At 35.5% G+C, this 21091-nt stretch overlaps 1 protein-coding gene across 1 annotated transcript in view; it reads right to left on the bottom strand.

Annotated features, from left to right (window-relative positions):
• Positions 1–6971: 6971 nt before the first annotated feature.
• Positions 6972–21091, bottom strand: part of LOC307138871 (uncharacterized protein) — a 31814-nt gene continuing 17694 nt past the window's right edge. The window contains exons 4-7 of the mRNA XM_079837542.1: positions 15325–15417; positions 15010–15193; positions 8811–8996; positions 6972–8688 (exon numbers count right to left, since the gene is read on the bottom strand). Coding sequence (XP_079693668.1) covers positions 8648–8688; positions 8811–8996; positions 15010–15193; positions 15325–15417 — 504 coding nt within the window. The 3' untranslated portion in view covers positions 6972–8647. The remainder of the gene's footprint in view (positions 8689–8810; positions 8997–15009; positions 15194–15324; positions 15418–21091) is intronic.

Below are 21091 nucleotides of genomic sequence, written 5' to 3'. Positions count from 1 at the left end.
ACATCATCTGTTTATCAGTTATACACTGTAGGGTACAAGTGGGCAAACTGTTTAGAAGAAGAAGAACAGGATAGAACATGAACATGATAGAGGGAAGAGCAAGAAACCAGTCTAGCTGTGATAATGAATCATTATTTTTCAACACAATATCAAATCTGTTTTCTGTATCATAGTTGACTGGATGGGATTCTGTGGCACTCATTTGTGTGGCTTCAGCAGCTGTGAATGGATTAATATGATGTTAATGTATTTTTGAAGACCCATTTTTATTTATCTTGAATCTAATTTTTCTTTATGCTACTTTATCAACTGTATACTGTATCCTCCAATAAAGAGTTGAGTGATAAAGTATGGTGAATATTGTGTATGGTGTTTTTAAAGTAAATACACATTTTATGAGTTGATTTAGGTTATCAAAGTAATTAACAATATTATTTTACTTGAAACATAAACATTTTTCACCTGGTTATATTATATTTGGTACAACAATGCACCAAAAAGTTGTATTTGCATGCTGTGACAATATGCCAGTTTTTAGTGAAATAAAGGGAAGGATTTCAAACACTTCAAGCTTAACTGACGATGATCCATGTTGATAAATCTGGTACATTAACTACTGCAATAAAAATTAAAGCATGCACATTACCGATGTCAGGTACGTGAAAATACATACAATTTTGGCAATGTCTCTTGTTATTTTACTTAATGGTGCATTGTCCTATATTTAATAATAATAGTGAAGTGTAAATCTAAATAGTTTTTGTTTACACTGGAAACTGGATAATGGCAAGTTGTTTTGGGTTCATCCATTATATTTATGGGTGTTTATCCATAAAAGAAAATAAATATTAATAATTATATTACATTTCTTTCAAATATTTCTGTATTTCATCAGATGGTCTCACAATACCCATCAAAACCTAATACAAGCATGATGTTAGAATAGAAAAGAGAAAATACTCTGATATTTAAATGTGACTCAAAGTTTGTTGTCCATGATGAGGAAAATAGATCTGTGTATGTTGTACTGCCCTTCCGCCCTCAGGGACCCAGTAGAGGCCCCTGGAAGAGCAAAAAAAAGCACATTTCAAATGGCTGTTACTCAAAGTCTGGTTAGCGTATCACAGAGAAAATTGGCAGGACAACTGCTTATGCTATGTTTACTAAATAATGTTGGGCACAGTTTTCAGACAGATATGGAAAGCTGGCATAAAGGTTTTCTAAAAGTGCTCACAGTAAAATATCAAATTTCAGCCTGCCCCTCATATATGTCATAAAGGTTTACACAATGAACATAATTAGATATCCAGTTGTCCATTAAAGATGTCATTTACTTAACATTTATTGTCTCGTTATTAAACGTTTTAAACTACATTACCCATATACCTTTGTCAGTGTATCAATGCAATGGGAAACATGGCGCTGTAGTTCATTGAAGTGTGCAGAAATGCTTAGGGTTAGGGTTGGGATCTCGGTAAAGGAGTAATTTCTCACAACATAGCGACACTTTATAGTTAACTTAACGTATTACTAACGTAACAATAACACCAAAACATACTTTGTAACATGAAACGCCGTTTTATATCGGTTAAAAGATAGTCCAATCACAGCGAGTTCTGCGATAAAGTCCTAGCCAATGACAACGGAGCAGAACAGAGGCGTCACACTTACTTGTCCATTTATGGAAAATGATGACAGATCTCATCCGGTTCCAACTGAAGGGATATCCTTAAATACTTAATATTTAGGCTGCTAAATATTTATTTCTTCTAATTAATTAATACAACTCACATTTTAAAACAAAAATCTCCTTTGTGTGGTTAAACTGATGCATAGATATATATGGAAGAGAAACCTTTCTCTCTCTCTCTCTATATATATATGTGCGTGTGTGTGTGTGTGTGTGTGTATTTATATATATATATATATATATATATATATATATATATATATATATATATATATATATTATATCACTTCTTTATGCCATCGTTCACCATCTGAACTCATGGAATTAAAATAAATGTAACAAAAGCATAATGAATGCACACAATTTTGTAAGCATATTCCAATATTTAATGTCAAACAGTTTAAATACCAATGTAGCGGCCAAACTACTGCACAACAGTATAAAATAACTATGCTGCGGTACAAATAAAAGAAATGAGGTTAAACTTTATCTGAAAATATATTGGTTTCTTGCCTTTAAGAAATAAATAGGCAAAAACATTAAGAACATTTTACATTCTCAACTTTAAAACTATATAAACTATATCCTTGTGAGTATTGTTCACTTCTATTGTAACTAAATGAAAGGCCAATTCAAATAGTTAATGATTATTATAAATGTTAACCATTTTCAGTAAGAAAATGCTTTAATAAAATACATTCCTGTTACATTTACATTAGCAAGGTAGTGATATAATGATACCATATATTTAGTTATGGTGGACATTTACTATAGTGAATACTATCCCACTGTAATAAAAGGTTTAATGAATACATATTGATTTCAAAAGGTGTTCACTCTCACTCTATCTTCATTTGTTCAAACACTGTTATACAAATGCATATATATGCAAATATACAAATGCAGATATATACATTGGAATATAGCATCATGAAGTCGATGGCAATAAATATGTCCTTTACTAAAACTCCTGATGAGCACTGATGCTTTTTTGATAAAGGCATAAGCAGACATCAAGTACAGTTTATGAATATTGGTTCTGCATATATCGAAGAGATCATGAGGAGGAGTGGTACTCCACGTGAAGACTTTGAGAAACTGTGACATAGCAAAGGGTGCGCCTCACTGGACATATCCTACGCATGCCCAAACAACAACACCCCAAAACAGTTATGAAGTGGACACCACCAGGAAGACGCAGGAGACAGGGAAGACCAAGGAAGACATGAGACAGATGTTTCGTGAAGACCAGAAGAATGCAGGTGTTCCATGAGAAGATGTGAAGAACGTGGCCACAGATCGAATATGTTGGAGGACACATGTTGCCCAGTGTGCCCAGGACAGGACAGGACAGGACATGATGATGATGTTGTTGTTGTCCCTTTACATAACTGTAGGATTTCCTTCTGTAAAAAGTGTTGCATAATTAAATGTTAAATACATTTATGTAACAAGTTCCCTGATAGGTGTGCATTTCCATTATTAAAAGTATATTTTTAATAGCACATATGAATTTGTTTAAAAATGTTGATTATTCACTTAATCTTTTGATCACGTAAATTATTTACATGCAAACGGGACGTTATCAGCAGTGCAAATGATGACAAAATAATTGAATATCTGATGTTATGTGAGGATTTCCACTCTTGCAAACAGAGGTAGGTCATGAGGTGTGAAGAGACCTCCCCAATGGCCCAATTTGTAATCATTTTAAAGAATACATTGGACATAATATAAACTTTTCTTTCTGGGACTGCTTTCCAAGAAGGGGCGCAACTGATTTACAAAAATCATGATAAATATGTACAGGAATTGAGGCTGTAGCCAATGGCAGGAGTCGGAGTAAAAGCTGCAGGATTATGTATGAGTATTTGTACAAATATGTACGAGTATCATATGAATTTGACAGCTTGTTAAATCTTGTGAATTATTAAGACTTTGAGAACATGTTCTCACTGATTGAGCCACGGGGTTTGTAAGAATATGTTTAAGAAACAACAAATGCTTGATAAAGAGTTCAAACCAACACATACTTACCATTGCAAATATTTGCTGTTGCTGCTTTCGGTCTTCTCCATTACTTTTCCATGAACAAGAATGGGCTGACTGAGTCCGAAAGGCCCTTTTGGTCGTTTCAGGTAAAAAAAAAAAGAGAAAAAGTCATAATATATAACACATACATTATATACAGGACAAAGTACTATTTACATCACAATATTTGGATTTTACATTAAAAGGCATTAAAAGCATGGTAAGTGTTGTGGTTACTGCCTATTTACAACAAAAATCACATTAAAACTACCGATACTGTGGTAAAAGCATGGTAAGTGTTGTGGTTACTGTCTATTTACAACAAACATCACATTACAACTAAGGTTGTTTTTATTGTGCTTCTACTACAAATGCCACGTTGGAACTACACTAGTTGTTATTATTAAATATGAATAACTGTTTAAAAGGTCTATAGCACGTCACGTGACAGTGTTTAATCGCCCTATTAGCAAGGTGTGTTGATTTAGAAAGAAAAGAAAAGCGAAGCCTGAGTGGAAATGAAAGATATAATGCAGTGACTGAACATAATCTGATCAATAACGACAGAAAATACTTTATATCAAATATTCATGGCTACTCACCAACATGTGGCCCACGTGCACTGATGCCAAACATCGCGATGTATTCTGAATGAGACTTCTTCAGCGAGATTTCATACCGATAGAATACCGGCAAAGGTTTCCCATTGAAAGCAATGGAGTTCCCAGTTCGTCTATAGACTGACGCCGAGGGGTATGGCCGTGCCTGTAGCGTCTTCACTATGACGCCGGGGTGCGGAGGGAAACGCAGATCGCTTTTGGGTCTTTTCTTCACACAAATCAATCGTTTGGCCTCGGAACAGTTGGAATACTTGACATTTTTCAATAAAGTGTGCTTGTTGTCAGTTATATTCTGTGTTTTATATCATATAACGCAAATGGGTAGGTTAAGGGGCGGGGTTGGGCTACTTTCAAACGTGTCTGAATAGCGTAAATACAAATCAATAAATGTAAATAAAATAATGCTGGCTGATTAAATTGAGAATCATACTCCAGCATGTCATAATGGAAAAATTATAACCCAATAAATAGTTACATCATGATAACATTCACATGCCCAACACGTCTGTGTATGACGCCAAAGGTGTCTCATTGGAATCACTGCAGTACCCTTAACGTCGAAAAATGCCTTTCAAGGGGTACCCTGTACGTAAAAAAGTGACGACGAGGGGTCCTGACCAAGCGTCAATATGTGACGAGTGGGAGTGAGACTGTGTTGTTTTGACAGTGGTGTGTGCATTAACGTGTGAAATGCCTGTTTATTACATTGCTTTTTCCAATCTCTATATTGGGCACTTTTTGCACATTGGCTTCTTACTGTTGACATTGTGTTTTTCTGAGGTATTGCCGTTTTGACAGTTTCTACCTGGACATAGTCATATTTGATCCGTTTTACTGGGAATTTTTTTATCATCAATGTTATGTTTTAAGGAGATAAAATGGTAACTTACTTATCAACATTGATTGTAATGGTAATAAAATAATATCACATTATTTTGGCAGTTAAAGTTTTGGGATTTTTCTTGGAGTGACTAGTTGCCTATAAGTAGCTATTGTAAAGGTGCAAAAAGTCAAAATTCAGAGGCATGTTATCAATAACCATTTTTGAATATAAATGCACATTTGGTGAGTTTTTGGGCTGGAAATCGTCAACCCAATCTGGCCACACTGATCACACACTCAAATAATGGTTATTGATAACATGCCTCTGAATTTTGACTTTTTGCTCAGTACACATATGGTTCTTTAATGTATTTGCATTGTCCTAAAATGCGTTGATTTTCAATGGGAATATATGCAGCTGAAACGGGTAGCCTATGCATCTAAAAAATTTCAACATTACATTTTTAATATAACATTATAGTCATTATGGCCTTTAGACATTTTTTTTTTTTTTGAGGAGGTGGGGTATTCACTGTGGCACGGCCTAATCTTTTGTCCTTAAAGGGATAGTTCACCCAAAAATGAAAATTCTGTCATCATTTACTCACCCTCAAGTTGTTCCAACCGGTATGAGTTTCTTTGTTCTGAAGATATTTTGAAGAATATTTGTAACCAAGCAGATTATATGCAACCATTGACTGCCATAGCATTTTGCCCCTACTATGGCAGTCAATGCTTTCTCTATCTGCTTGGTTACAAACATTCTTCTAAATATCTTCAGAACAAAGAAACTCATACCGGTTGGAAGTACTTGAGGGTGAGTAAATGATGGCAGAATTTTCATTTTTGGGTGAACTACCCCTTTAATGGCATTTTTTCCCCTTACATTACTTTTACTTTTATACTTTAAGTAGTTTTGAAACCAGTACTTTTACACTTTTACTTGAGTAAAAAGCTTGAGTTGATACTTCAACTTCTACAGAAGTCTTTTTAAACCCTAGTATCTATACTTCTACTTTTTTTTTCTCCTATCAACCTGAGTTTGCATTCACAACTGGATTAAACGGCACTGTCCAGACAGACTCAGGTCTCTCTCTCATTCACATTTACATAAATGCTTTTTTTATCGTCTTATGCATTTATTTCGTAACCAATTCAAATGTAGCCACTAGCCATAACCAAATATTGTTATTCAACCCTTTAAATTCTAAAGTGTTACGTTAATAAATTCTACTAATGACTCGGCATTAATATTTAAGTGCTACCAGTAGCAATGCAATATATAGTACCTTCTAGCAATGCTCTCGCACTTATTTTTCTACTGCTTATTTTTCTAATTTACAGTTTTACACCATCATGTTGATAAAGCGTCTTGAGTCATTCAATCCTGCAGCCTGAACCACTGTAGACTACTTATATGACAGAAAATATTATGCATATTTTAAAGAAGACATCACAATAAACATTAAAGTTTCAAATATGTTTTTATTTATAGTAAGTATAGTAAGTAAATGTTAACCAACAAAATGTTTTTAGTTTAATAACATTGTATTTTAATTGTATTTATAATATGTTATTTATGTATTATTTTAACAAATAATCTTTAAGGTAACTTAAAATAAAAATGTATTTCCACCATCAGTAAATAATGTTAGAAGTTCGTTAAAACACCACAATATAGGCTTTTTTTTGTGTCCCACACCTAACATCATGTGTATCAAACACACATGGGTTTGTAATATGTTTGTGAATAATCTTATAGATAGAATCAGACAAAGAAAGAAGCCAATGGAAATAAGAATATTTTTGGAACACATGCTAAACTACATAACCACATGTTTAGTTTTATTTATAAAGCACATTTTAAAACAACAGATGTTGAAACCAAGGTGTTGTACAAAAAACAGAAATATACACTAAATAAAACTAAACAAAACCCCAAAAAAGGATCAAAGAAAAATGTACACCCTTAATTAAAACATAAAGAATACAACTAGGTCTTCAAAGAGGATTTAAACATAGAAACAGAAGTGGAAGATCTAATGTGAAAGGGAAAACTATTACAGAGCCTAAGAGCATCCACAGAGAAAGCCTGGTCACCTTTAGCCTTAAAACATGAACTAGGAACTGAGAGTAGTAACTGACAGGATGATCGAAGGGATCTAGAAGAAAAAAGCAACATTTTAAAATCAACACGGAACTTAACCGGTAAACAGCGAAGAGAAACGAGCACAAGTGTGATGTGCTCATGTTTTTTTAAGTGCCAGTCAGTAATATGCCGCGTTTTGTACCAACTGTAAACAACCTTCGACTGTTTTAGGCAAACCCAGATAAGAGCCAATTACAATAGTCCAACCTATATATTATAAATGCATGAGTAACAGTTTCGACGTCCTTTTTAGAGAGTATTGTCTTGATTCTAGCAATAGATCTTAACTGAAAGAAACTGCTTTTCACCACAGCACTTATCTGCTTATCAAAATACAGTGTGGAATCACCAGCATGTAATGTCATGTAGACAGTCTAACAAACTAGACACAGAGCAGCTACTATTTTTCACAGGAAGATAAAGCTGAGTGTCATCGGCATAGACATGATATGATAAGATGTGTCTCTTAATGATATGACCTAGAGGAAGCATATATAAAGAAAAGAGAAGAGGAGCCAAAATGGAACCCTGGGGAACACCATAGGAGATTTGAGCACAGGGTGAGAAACACTTCCCTACATTAACAGAAAAAAAGTTATCTCCTTCAGGTAAGAGGCAAACCACTCCTGCACAGGCCCCGGAAACCCAACTACATGATTGAGTCTTTGCAAAAGGACTCTGGAATTATGATCTACTGTGTCAAATGCTGCACTTAAAGCAAGCTTAAAATACAGCAAAAGCCTGAGTCAAGAGTGAGTAAGATATCATAGGTAACCATCAACAAAGCAGACTCAGTACTGTGCAGTTCCCTGAAGCCAGTCTGAAATGTATAAAACATACTAAAAGCACTGAGGTATGAAGAAATCTGAGAATAAACAACTTTTTCCATGACTTTTGAAATGAAAGATAGTTTGGAAATGAGTCTGTAATTATTTATGACATGCTGATCAATATGATGCTATTTTAACAGCAGTTGTACTATAGCATGTTTAAAAATGGTAGGCACCACTAGAGAACTATTATTAATAACAGGCTCAAAGCCTCTTTAAAAATATGCAAAGGCAGAACATTAGAAGGGCAGAAAGAGGACTTCATAATAGAAACAGTATCAGCTGTGAAGGTGACACTGGTTGAAAAAGAGAAAGAGAGCTCTGTCAAGGAGATGTTTCTAGGAGAAGAACTATGTTGTTAACCCAAAAAATAAAATGTGTTAAAAACTGATAAAACTGATCACACAGGTCAGTAGAAATCACGAATGGAACACTAGGAGAGTGATTTAGAAAGGCATATACTACTCTAAAGCATGATTAGTCCTCAGGTCTTTCTCGGGTCTCATCAGATCAGATGCAGGAAGATGCTAAGAAGGCAAATTACAGCTGTAAGTCATAAGAAAAGAGAGAGTTATTTGAACTGTATACATTGAGAAAAGACCATATGTTATTGTTGAATAAATTTTGTTTTAACACGTCATTGGAGAACTTTTGAGAAATATATTTACCATGACTCAATAGGCTGGTGAGTGAGATGCTGGCATTTGACTTAGCTGTGGTGCTAACTGTGGTGCCAGCTGTGGTTCTAGCTGTGGTGCCGGCTGTGGTGCTTACAACATTAGTAGAATTGACATCAGCTAGATTAAGCAGAACAGAGGACTCAAGTACACTTCTTCGTTCTCCCAGTGCAGTTCCTTTAAAACAAATTGGAAAATGGCAGTCTAATCAGCTCAGAGTTTATGCATGTAGTTGGGACCAAAAGTCTGAGGCCACTTCACGAATTCACGCTAACAAATAATCAGATGGTAAAGTAGTAGGCCTACATCATAAATCAGTAAATAGTATGCGTATGGCGTGCTGTCTGAGAAGAGGGCTCTGAGCTCGGTATTTTGGCTTGAACCCAATGTGCAAAACAATGGTACATCTATCTCATTATTTCTCTGCTCTTTTGTTTTGCTTGCATGTTATTTACATTTAATTTATTGTTACTGGACTTCTTTCCTTTAGTAGGCATGAAGGCAGATGAGGATAGACAATTAAAAAAATGAGAAACCTCCTGATAATGATGACATTGCCTGCTTTATCTCCAGCTCCCCAATTACTTAATCAGGTAATCAATCATTCATGTTCCTGAATCTGTATTACATTAGAGGAATGTAACTGATCTCCTTTCAGTTTAGCCTGTCCCCACTGAAACACAGTCAGAAAATAAAATACTTGTGTTTATGAGGAAGTAACATGGCTATTTTGTGATATTTTTTTTTCTATACAGTTTGCCGTTAATTGGTCCCCACGCAAACGCAGTATCTTTTTTTAAGTTTAGATTTTTAAAATCTTTGGTTGCAGTGTTGTTGTGTAGACAGTGAAACAAGAGATTTTGGCTTGTGACGTCTGAGTGCGCACAGTTACCTCCTTAGTTTGACATCAGATTTGCGCCGCTATCTCCTTTGTTTACATGAGGCGAGTCTGTGCAATGGCGGACGTAGCCAGGGCTTATGCTGTCTTCACTTGCTATCGGAATCATCATAAAAACTAGTTTCCTAAGTAAAAGTTGGACATGAACACCCTTCTCAAGTCAAAATCTGAATGCGATGAGCTACTACTCATGACTTCAGAAGTGGGAAGTAGGACATTTCCAATAGCACGTGAAGGCAGCATTATAGCCTACCTTCTGATTGGCCAACATGGCTTTATGGTTAGGGTTATATCGCCACCTGTTGGTTTGGCATGCTCTTGACAGCGCTTCATAGTGTTTTTGCATTTTCATGTCGATGGAGGTTTATTTTAAATCGTGCTTGTCTGGACGAGATTTTTTTTTAATCAAAGGAGAAAATTAAAAAAATGTACAATATAAAAATAACTGTACATGTGGAATAGGCCTAAATGAGGTGAATCTGCAGCTAATATTAGTGGATCAATTTAGGGAATAGTGAATGAGGGAATAGGGGGCGATTACGTACACAGCACTTTCCATGCAGCTTCGTTTGATAGTGGTGTTAATAGATTTGAGATAATTATACACAATTTAACAGTATTATGGATATAGTTAGATTATTTTGAGCAATTTAAAAAAGTTAATCAATTTGTGTTTAGCATATTAACATTCTTGAATGTGACTGTATGACAACTGAATTGATTTTTCCGTAACTTCATGTTTTTTTTTTTTTTAGATTTCAGAGAATCTAAAGGAAAAGAGGCTGGTGCTATAGCCAGATTTTAAAAACTTGAACAGTGGGATCACTTGTAGTTATAATGACATCAGACTTCTGAAAGTAGGGTATTTTTGAAAGGTTGTTGTCCTTTTTGTCCCATTTTTTTTGTTTAATCTTTTTTTTTGTCATTGATTGTGTTAAACTGTCAAATAAAATAAATTGACCCAACTGCTGGAAAGGTGTTTCAAAAGTCAACATTCAAAAGTCAACTAAAAACTCAGCTCTTCCGTGACCACTTAACCTCATAAAAAAATCAAATAAATAAAAAAACCTTTCCTTTCCTCTTTCTTCCCCTTTTTTCCCTCCCTACTCTAGCCTGTGCTACACTGAGCAATGTACACGGTCTCAGTATTTCAGGCACTTGTTGCGCTTACTCGACTCTTCATGACCTATCGCTTCGTGTACTCCCAAGTTGTAAGTTGCTTTGGATAAAAGCGTCTGCTAAATGCATAAATGTAAATGTAAATGTGTCATTTATATTTTAAAAGGTGTTCCCCAAACTTTGGAATGATCAGGAATTTGTTGACGTACCATTGAAGTGTACCTGAAATATTAATGTTGTTTTAACATTAACTTGGGACATCAGATGGCAACATTGTTTTATCTTGAAATTAAATTTTAGTTGTATTTTCAATGTTTCAACAAAGGTGACTTAGCATCAACATCACATTGTAACATTGATCAAACTGTAACAGTTTTGAGAAGCTGTTTCATGTCATGTGATGTAATGCTCCTCCCCACCTCAAGGGGGATCTAGGGAGGTTTCTGAAGGACAGGTTATCCTTTTAAGAGGGACAAGTAAGACTGTTTTGGAGAGGTATTGGCATGGCTTTGAGTGTTTGCTCAACTTTGTGATGCATGGGACCCTGTATTGAGGAACCTCTTTGGTTCTACAGCTCAGTGTAAGTTGTTAGTGATGGCCAAATGAGGCTTTCTGAACCACTGAGGCTTTCCAGCCCATTGGTTCACCAAAAGGTTCATTTAGCTGAAGCCTCATGAAACAGTGTGCTCCCTAGTGACACCTGCTGTGCAAAGCAATGAATCGCACACAAATCTATTCATCCTGAGCAACCAAATTGTCATAGCGTGGGCACACCCTTTTTCTATTGCCTGTGTATTAAATAAAGTATTTTACTCTGCTTGTATTAACCTATGCACACACAACTCACACAAACACACAACTTTGTGTTCAACTATTCAGTAGTTCTTTGGGTTAGTGATGACAGTGAATGGCCCAAATGATTGTAAAGAAATTATTGTGTGTGCAGTGCTGATTGGGAGTGCAATAGTGCATGGAACTGGGAGGCTATACATATAATAATAATATATATATATATATATATATATATATATATATATATATATACATATATATATATATATATATATATACATATATATATATATATATATATACATATATATATATATATATATACATATATACATATATATACATATATATATATATATATATATATATATATATATATATATATATACATATATATATATATATATATATACATATATATACATATATATACATATATATATATATATATATATATATATATATATATATATATATATATATATATATATATATATATATATATATATATATATATATATATATATATATATATATATATATATTTCTATCTGTATTGTCTTTATTGTTTGATGAAACTTTTATCTTTTGTGTGAACTTTGTAAGGTGTCCTTGAGTGTCATGAAAGGCGCCTATAAATAAAATGAATAATATATATATATATATATATATATATATACATACATACATACATACACGTATTATAGGTATTACAACTAGATATAGGCTCAGAATGAAGCAATGACGTATTCAACAGAAACCGAGGCCTCGTTTGTCATCGTCACGTGATTTTCACGGAAACGATACAAGCCTCGAATCGGGGCTTCATCTGGAACGCCCCTTTTTGCTCGACACAAGCTCCGGAGCCTCGCTTCAGATGTCCCATCACTATAAGTTGTGTATATTTTGTAACTTTGTTTGTTTTCTGCATTCAGTTGCATATTTTGATTTATGTTTTGCATATTTGTTCAGAGGGTTTTCTTTTGGCCTCATTCGTCAAGCAAGGATGCTTCATCTGGACTATATGGTTTTCTTCCACACCTTGGATTGTTTGGACTGACGTTTGGTTATAGTTTGGGACACTGTATGTTGAACTTTTGTGGACTTCCATTGAACTGTCGGGATGGGGTAAGATGCACACTTCTTACCTGACTAGGTGGGAGTTGTGAGAAATGGACTTTATTTCTGAGTGAACTCTACATGTTGTGGTTGGGCTGAAATGCTCTAACAAGATGTGAATTGTGAATTTCCATTTCTTTGAATGTATGTTTGGTGATATTGTTGCTGTTTGGGATATTTACTCTTTAAACCTTTAAATATATTCTTCTCTGCTCTGGGATAAACGGATCTCCCTCATTTATGATATGTGACAAAATGAGTGTTACAAAACACTATAACCAATGTTTTTTTTTTTGTGGAAATTTCAATGTCGATTCAACAACAGTGATGTAGAATTAGTCATAGTGTAATGTTGATTCAGTGGCATTACCATTGTTGTTGTTTTTTTGTGGAAATCTTACTTTTGTTTCAATATTAATTGAGGGTGCAAAAAGTGATACTGAACTGTCTCTTTGTAATGTTAATTCAATGCAATTAGCATTGATGCATCAACATTGACTCAACATTGTTTCAGTGATTGCCAGCTATCTGTGTAGTCTGCTACTGGTATAATATAAGCATGGATGAACTTTTTGCAAATCATGAAAAGTCAGAAATTATTGAAGTTTTGAAATAGTTTTCAACTGGTAGAAGCTATTTTAACGACAAAACAGATTAAATATCATGGCAGCGATCTGAATCAAATAACACCCAGATTGTTTTGCATTTTCCATTGCATATGGCCTACTTGCTAGCAAGACAGCTAGCATTTTCAATGTCTTAGACACTTGGACCCCACTGTATTATTACCAACCTGATCTCACAGAATTCCGAGAAATGAACACGGGCCCCTTAACTCAAAATCCGTGGCAGTTTCACGGAATCGCCGAAAATTCTATGATGTGTCCACGGAAGTGATTCCTAAGTAAGTCAATGACAGTAAAAAGTAGACATGATTTTATGAATATTTATAGGTTACTTTTATATTTTGGAGCAACTACTCCACTCCTACCCTAAACCTACCCAATCTCAACAATATAAAACACATAACAGGCAAATACTTTACAGTCACAGGTATTTATTGCAAAAACTGACCAAAAACAGTATAAAAGTATTAACTCATGTTGCATTCCAAGTCTTCTGAAGTCACACAATGTCTTCCTGTAAAGAACAGAGTTGATCTTAATGTTTTAATCGCTAAAATGATGATCCGCCACTCCGTGAACACACTCATTCATATCTCATTCAAAAAATACACATGACTCTTTAGCATGACGCAATCTGTCACAAGACACACGAGAGCCAATGCTGTCAAAGCTGACGTAACGTTTCTTCCGGCGGTAAAATTTGGGGATTTTCTTCACACAAATCAATCGTTTAGCCTCGGAACACTTGGAATATTTGTACTTTTTTAATAAATAGTGCCTGCAGTCGTATCTGCCTGTTATATCCTGTTTTTTTATAATACACAAATGGGTAGGTTTAGGGAAGGGATTGGGTTACGTGTTCAAAACATGTCTGAATACTTTAAATAAAAAAATTGAAAATAATTGTAAATAAAATTATGCTGGCTGATTAAATCGAGAATGTCATTTTAGATTAGATTAGATTAGATTAGATTCAACTTTATTGTCATTACACAAGTACAAGGCAACGAAATGCAGTTTAGGTCTAACCAGAAGTGCAATAGCAGCAAGTGCAGGATATACAATGGATGCGTAAGTGCAGGACATGGATATGTACTGAATATGTATAAATAGAGAGACGTTATTACTATAAACAGAACTGAATTTACAGGTGAATATGTACAGTGAATAAATATACAGATGGCTATTACTATAAACAGAATTTACAGGTGAATATGTACTATGAATACAATATACAGATGGCTATTACTATAAACAGAATTTTAGGTATAGAGGTATACAATAATATGTTAGGCTAATATGAGGAATAGCAGTGGATTAGGGTAGTGCAATAAATTATGGACAGAGCTATCCGGAGAAAAAAAATAAAAATAAAAAGCAAAATCATAGTTTCATGATGATAACCATGCCCAACGCGTCTGTATACTGTCATTGACTTACATAGGCATCACTTCCGTGGACCCATCACGGAATTTTTGGCGATTCTGTGCAACTGCCACGGATTTTGAGTTAAGGGGCCCATGTTCATTTCATGGAATTCTGTGAGACCAGGTTGATTATTATTGATTATTTTCTTTCAGTATTAGCTACATATCCTATAACAACATGTAATGTGTTTGAAATATGAAAAACTCACCATTGGTTGAACCCTTAAAGATGTCAATGAATATGTGAATTTGGGAATTAACAATGTTGCTGTTGTTGAAATTTGTGCCGTTGACATTGCGTAGGAACCATGTGAAGTTTCCATCAAATGGGATGCTGAAAACACACTGAATCAAGCTTGGCTGTATCGAACCCTGGATAATGCGTACATTAGTCTGGAAAAAAAAGGATATTGATTCATATATCTAAATCTGATCATTTGATAATTTTGAATTATTGTAAAATCGTAAAAGGCCATTGGTCTTTACAAGTGCTCAAACAATATGCTCACAAATGTTATCCTTACTGAATTTGTGATCTCCAGTGTATTGTTGCGCATTGCATTTTGGAAGAAAAACATGCCATTATTATTGCCACAGGAAAAGATGATATAAAGATCCTGCAAAAAAAAGGTTGTGAAAGGAGATTATCAAAACAATGTTGTCATCTGTACAAAGAAAAAAGTTTTCCGTTTAAAGTACATCATTGTCGTGTAAACAATAGGAAATAAACACAGGAACTGGAAACATCTAAAACTAAACCAAAACGGGCTCACACTCTCGCACATTCTCCACGGTCGAAGGTGGTAACTTTGGCTCTGGGTTCTGAATTGGGGTGGTACGCTCTCCAGACAAGTCAAGTCAAGTAAACTTTATTTATATAGCGCTTTTAACAATGCAGATTTCAAAGCAGCTTCAGTGTTAAACAGGAAAATAATGCAACAGAATTGTATTCAGCCGTATAGCCGTTCCGGAGAAAACGGTGATGTCATCAGCTCATTTCAATTATCATGCAGTGACAATGTGGGCTTTAGAACAGTAATTAGATCATTAATTTAGTTTATATGGTTAATTTAGTTTGATCGAGAGCCAACTTTGCCCGATCGTCCATATTAGGCAGTCCGGTCATCTGTCATAATTGGCCTAAGCAGGCAGACAGATGAAGACAGACAAATAAAGTTCTGAACATTTAATCTCAGGAAATCCAAAACAGGCAGACAGGTAAGCGCACAGCACAACTAAACGTAAAGGTGATCGGACAGAGAATGACTGTGAGGGACCAACTTATAAAGCACCCACAAATGAGGATGATTAATAGAACAGCTCACACAAATGAACTAATAACAAGGAACATGAAAACTGAACAAAGGAACACATGGTGAACATAAAAACAAACTAAAAGTCCATGATAATGAAAGTAACAGAACACAATGGTGACAAGTCAGTTTAAATACATGTGTTTATTGCCATGGTTGGTTAAATAAGAAGTAGCCAATTTCATTCTTCATTACTGCAAATAGGTATTTCTGATACATGCAATGGCAATCCATTATGCTATTTAAACAATGGTGGTGCTGGACGTTAAAATGATAATTACATAGGGCTGAAACTAGCAAAAAACACTTGAGTTGCCTGGCGTCTGCATTGTGCCGGGCCCTAGACTCGTTCTGAGTGTTCACAGCTGAATGATTGGTTCTTGGCTCGGAGCACGACTTAAAGATCGCCTCACCCTTCCCCGGTCAGTGTATATTTTGGCCATTTGATTTTCCTTGGACACAAAACGAAAAACAAAAATTCAGCTTGATTTTACGTTTTGTTCAGAAGTAGAAAAATTTATAAACGGCTTGAATATTCGATTACTAGACGTAGGTGGGAATTATTTCCCCTTCCTGCTGATTGGTCGGCCGAAGATCAAACTGTTCCCTCATCAGTTCTTCCTCAGTTCCGCACTGCAGAATAAAAGTCCTGCGCTGCTACAGCTGTACGGATTACCGCGTTTATTGCAGCTACATTTAATCTTTTATTCTTCAAACAACAAGACTAACTAATGGCTCGACACAACCCGTACTGGGGCAGAGCCTATACAGGGCTTTCTTCAGTGCAGATAGAAATTCACATACACTTCGCATCAGCTCGCAGGATAGGACTATATGACGGCTGTCTTAGCCTACCCTGGTTGCCCAGTAAAAATAAATAAATTAAGATTTGAATTAATTAGTTGTAAATTAAATATTTTAAACACTAATAAAAATAAATAGATTAAGATATAAATTAATTAGTTGTAAATTAAATATTTTAAACACTAATACAAAAAGGATGTATAATGCGTTGACGTAGCCTATGGCCTATAACGTTCACGCATGAACTGTCATTCTGACTAACTGACAACCTGAGAACAACAGATGTTAAAAAAAATTTTTATTAACATTTATTATAATTGATATCTCAAAGAATGCGCTTGTGCGTGGAGCGAGCTGCTGCACACGCACACAGGACTGCAACAAGATTTTCACTTGCCATTTCGGTTTGTTTCTCACCAGCAAACCCTATAGAAGCTATAGCCTACCTTCAGAACGCTTGGAATTTAGCCTACGACATGAGTTGCATTGGATTATTTTACAAATTTGCATCCGCTTGAAAAAAATTGATGGGCAAATGAGAGCAAATGCGAATTCTTGATGCGTTTATTGCAACTTGCATTTCATCTCTTTCTCATTAAACCACCAGACTAACGAATGGCTTGACACAACATGTCCCGGGGCAGAGCCTAGACAGGAGTTTATTCTGTGTAGACCAGCAGCTTTAGACCAGCAAAGTGCCAGGGGGTCCGCAAATTTGCTATATCATACCGTATTTTCCGTCACGTTTTTTATTATCATGAAACATGCTGTGATTTATTTCAAAGTGACTAAATAATGCATTTAACATCAAATAATCGAAATGTTGACTTTTAAAAGTAGACTCGTTCGCTGTAGGCTATTTTGTTTCATGTTTGTGGTGTGCGCCAGATGTTCAAGGAGACCAAGGCGCACGCAGCGCATCCTGTTTTATTTAATTTTCAAAGGCATGATTTTGTAGTCATTTTAAATGTGCCCAAATAAAATTATACATTTTACTGTTTTGATGATGATTATGATGTCCTACTCATCTGTAGCTTATGATGATGACAGTATTAGGCTAAGTTATTTCCCCTGCTGAGGAAAACATCTAATTTGGTGCTGGCGCATCACATTATCACAATAAAACACAGACAGCCAAACATTTAAAAATATTCTGCTTTATTTAATTGGTCTTTTGTACAATGGTCAATGGTTACAATTGGTCTGTTGGGCAAGTAGAATGTGCATAGCCTGTGGTGTTGTTGTAGCTATTTTATTTACCTGTAGCCTATTTTATACTAATTCTGAATGTAAGCTAATAATGATAAAGTGCAGTTTTAACAACGATGCAACGCGTGCGTCTTTCTCAACATGACCAGGGGCCTCATTTATAAAACTTTGCGTAGGATTTGCGTCAGAAGTGGCGTACGGATGAAATATAGGACGTGCGTACGCACAGAAATATTCGGATTTATAAAACCGTGCGCACGCACATCCTACGCAGTTTTCCCTTAATAAATCACAATCAATTCTAAATGTAGCGCAGCTTTTGCGGCTTCATGTCACGCCCATAGTTGCCCATAAATAGTCCGTGAAACGCCCACAAATTAATATTCATCGATTGCGAAATCATGGCAAATACAGAGAGGAAATCAAAAAAACGTAACTTCACTCAATGTGAAGTAGAAATTATCGTTGGCGAGGTGGAAAAGAGGAGAAAAATATTTTTTGGAGGGCACAGTGTGGCCATTACTAATGCCAAAAAGGCACTTGAAGTGCAAAAGGTTGCAGACGCCGTAAATGCTGTAGCCTCACAACCTCGGACCGTGGCCGAAAAAAAAAGAAATGGTCGGACATCAAAGTCGAGGCAATAAAGCGTCTAGCGCTGCATCGCCAGAGTGTGTCTGCCACGGGTGGGGGAGACGGGACACCGGAGCGGACCCCTCTTGATGAGAGACTGGCGGCAATTATTGGGGAATCCCTATTAATCCCTATCCCTATTATCTACGTGTAAATGGGAAATAGTTCAGTGCAAATGTAATTTCTTGCAGCTTTCTGAGTGGTTGAGACATACGTCCGTTATTTTATCGAAAATAAAACAAACTAAAGGCATTTGCATGAATACCATGATTCCGTAGCTGATGAAGAATTTTTTACTATGAAAACAACTTTCCCCAGTGGACCATTAATACATCTATCTATCTATTTATCTATTTATCTATCTCCCTAATTATCTATCTATCTGTCTATCTAATTGCATCTATATCTGCTCCGCCAGACGGACACATTGACGAGAATATCAGTTTTGTACATTATTTCGTTCTGTTTACCATATTATATATGAGGATGAATTGCATAACATGTCAATATTTTTGCAGAACATATTTCACTTTTTTTTTTTTTGCATTTCTGTTGTAATTTTCGTTTGATTTTGTTTGTTTTACACTGCAGATCGATCAAACGGGTGTTCGTGTAGGCTGTTAATTGTAATACTTGTTTTGTGAAGTCTTCAAGTTATTTATGAGAGACATAGCCTATTGCCATTTCTTTTACACAACGGTCTACAGTTTCACACACTTTCACGTGTTTCTTCCATCTGCCGACGGTGTCGCCATTTCTCTTTTCATCCGTTTTTGTGCGCACGCCTGGGTCAGAGCTTGCGTGAAGGACCGCACATTTTCCCGTTAAGTTTGCTTTTTATAAATACCAATTATTGCGTAGAGAGCGGCGTACGCCTTCTTTTGTGCGTACGCAACGTTTATAAATGAGGCCCCAGGTGTGACACTCAGGTGCGACTTATTTTCTGGCAAATAGCGATGGTCGATTATAAAAGTTGGAGGCTATTAAAACAAAAATCATAGGATGGAGGCCATTTGCACACAGACACACACACACAAAAAAAAACATTTTGTGTTCATTGCCCCACCCACATTAATTTTGGGCTGAATCACTGTTATAATTAGGCTATGGGGTCCTTGTCCTTGTAATTTTAAAATCCACTTATGACTATACGCATGTAAAAGAGACATAGGCTAGGCTATTGTAAGTGTTTATTTAATAAATGAATGTAGGCTACCTCGCATCTCCCATACACTTCTTTGGCCTGTTTTGTTTGGATGGCCAACTCTCACAATCTGTGTGAAAGCTGCGGGACACACAGGACAGCGTGGAGAGAACGCACATGATGTGCTTTGGAAGTTTACTTGGCAGAGAAAATAACACACCGTTTTGCTTGACATCAATTAACACTCACTATTAACAAGATAAACTCAAAAACAAAAGGTAGCTATAACAGCTGCGTATTTCCTGAACACTTCAATAGGCCTACTGGTCTGCGCTTGACTGTTGGCTTGTTTATCTGCTTTAGTTTATTTAACTCATCGCAACTTAGACTATTGGAACTGTTTAAACTGTTGTTCTCCGGTTGTCAGTCAGGGGTGCGTTTCCGGTACAACGACGTAACTCACTGCTTAACTACCATAGTACGATGCATTGTTGAAGAAATCCACTAGCTAGTCACGACTGTTTCCCGAAACAGTATTGTCGCAAATCTGTCATTTAACCACGTTAGTTAATTATGGCACGCAGGTGGTGGAGTAATAAATACTTTTAATGAATTATTTTGAGATCAGAAAATCTGAAACCCATTAAAAGATAATCATCTGAAAGTTAAAAATTTTTTGTACTTATGGACTTATGTACGAGCATATCAATATTTACTTATTCAATTGCCCATATTTTAATTGAAGATATGTCATAATAAAAAAAACAATAGATTTTGGCATAATAGATTTTCACTCAATTAACCGTTTTCATGAAAGTGAAGACGCCTGAAATGTACATCTAATTCATGAAAATATTAAATAATAGCCCCGTTAATTACAATAGGTATTACATTTAAAAACAATAACACCAGTAACATGCCCCTTGGGGCCTTCTGAGCCAAATATGGCTGGGTCATCTTACCCCAAGAGTCTAATTTTATCTTTTTACTTCAAAATAAAAGCTATAACATTTACTCCACAAATCCCTCATTAACAAATAGACACAAAAACTTTGATATTCAACATAATACAATGTCATATAGGCCTATCACTATTTTCTATAGACACAAAATTAAATCAAAACTGTTTTGACTGACTAGTAAGAGTAAGATGGATAATTTGATGGCAGCTCTGGCTGTTGAGCCACACAG

This window comes from Gobio gobio (assembly GCF_949357685.1).
Source record: "Gobio gobio genome assembly, chromosome: 15".
Classification (NCBI taxonomy): Eukaryota; Metazoa; Chordata; class Actinopteri; order Cypriniformes; family Gobionidae; genus Gobio; species Gobio gobio.
The sequence above is the reverse complement of the archived record's forward strand: the minus strand, read 5'-3'. Positions and strand labels throughout refer to the sequence as shown.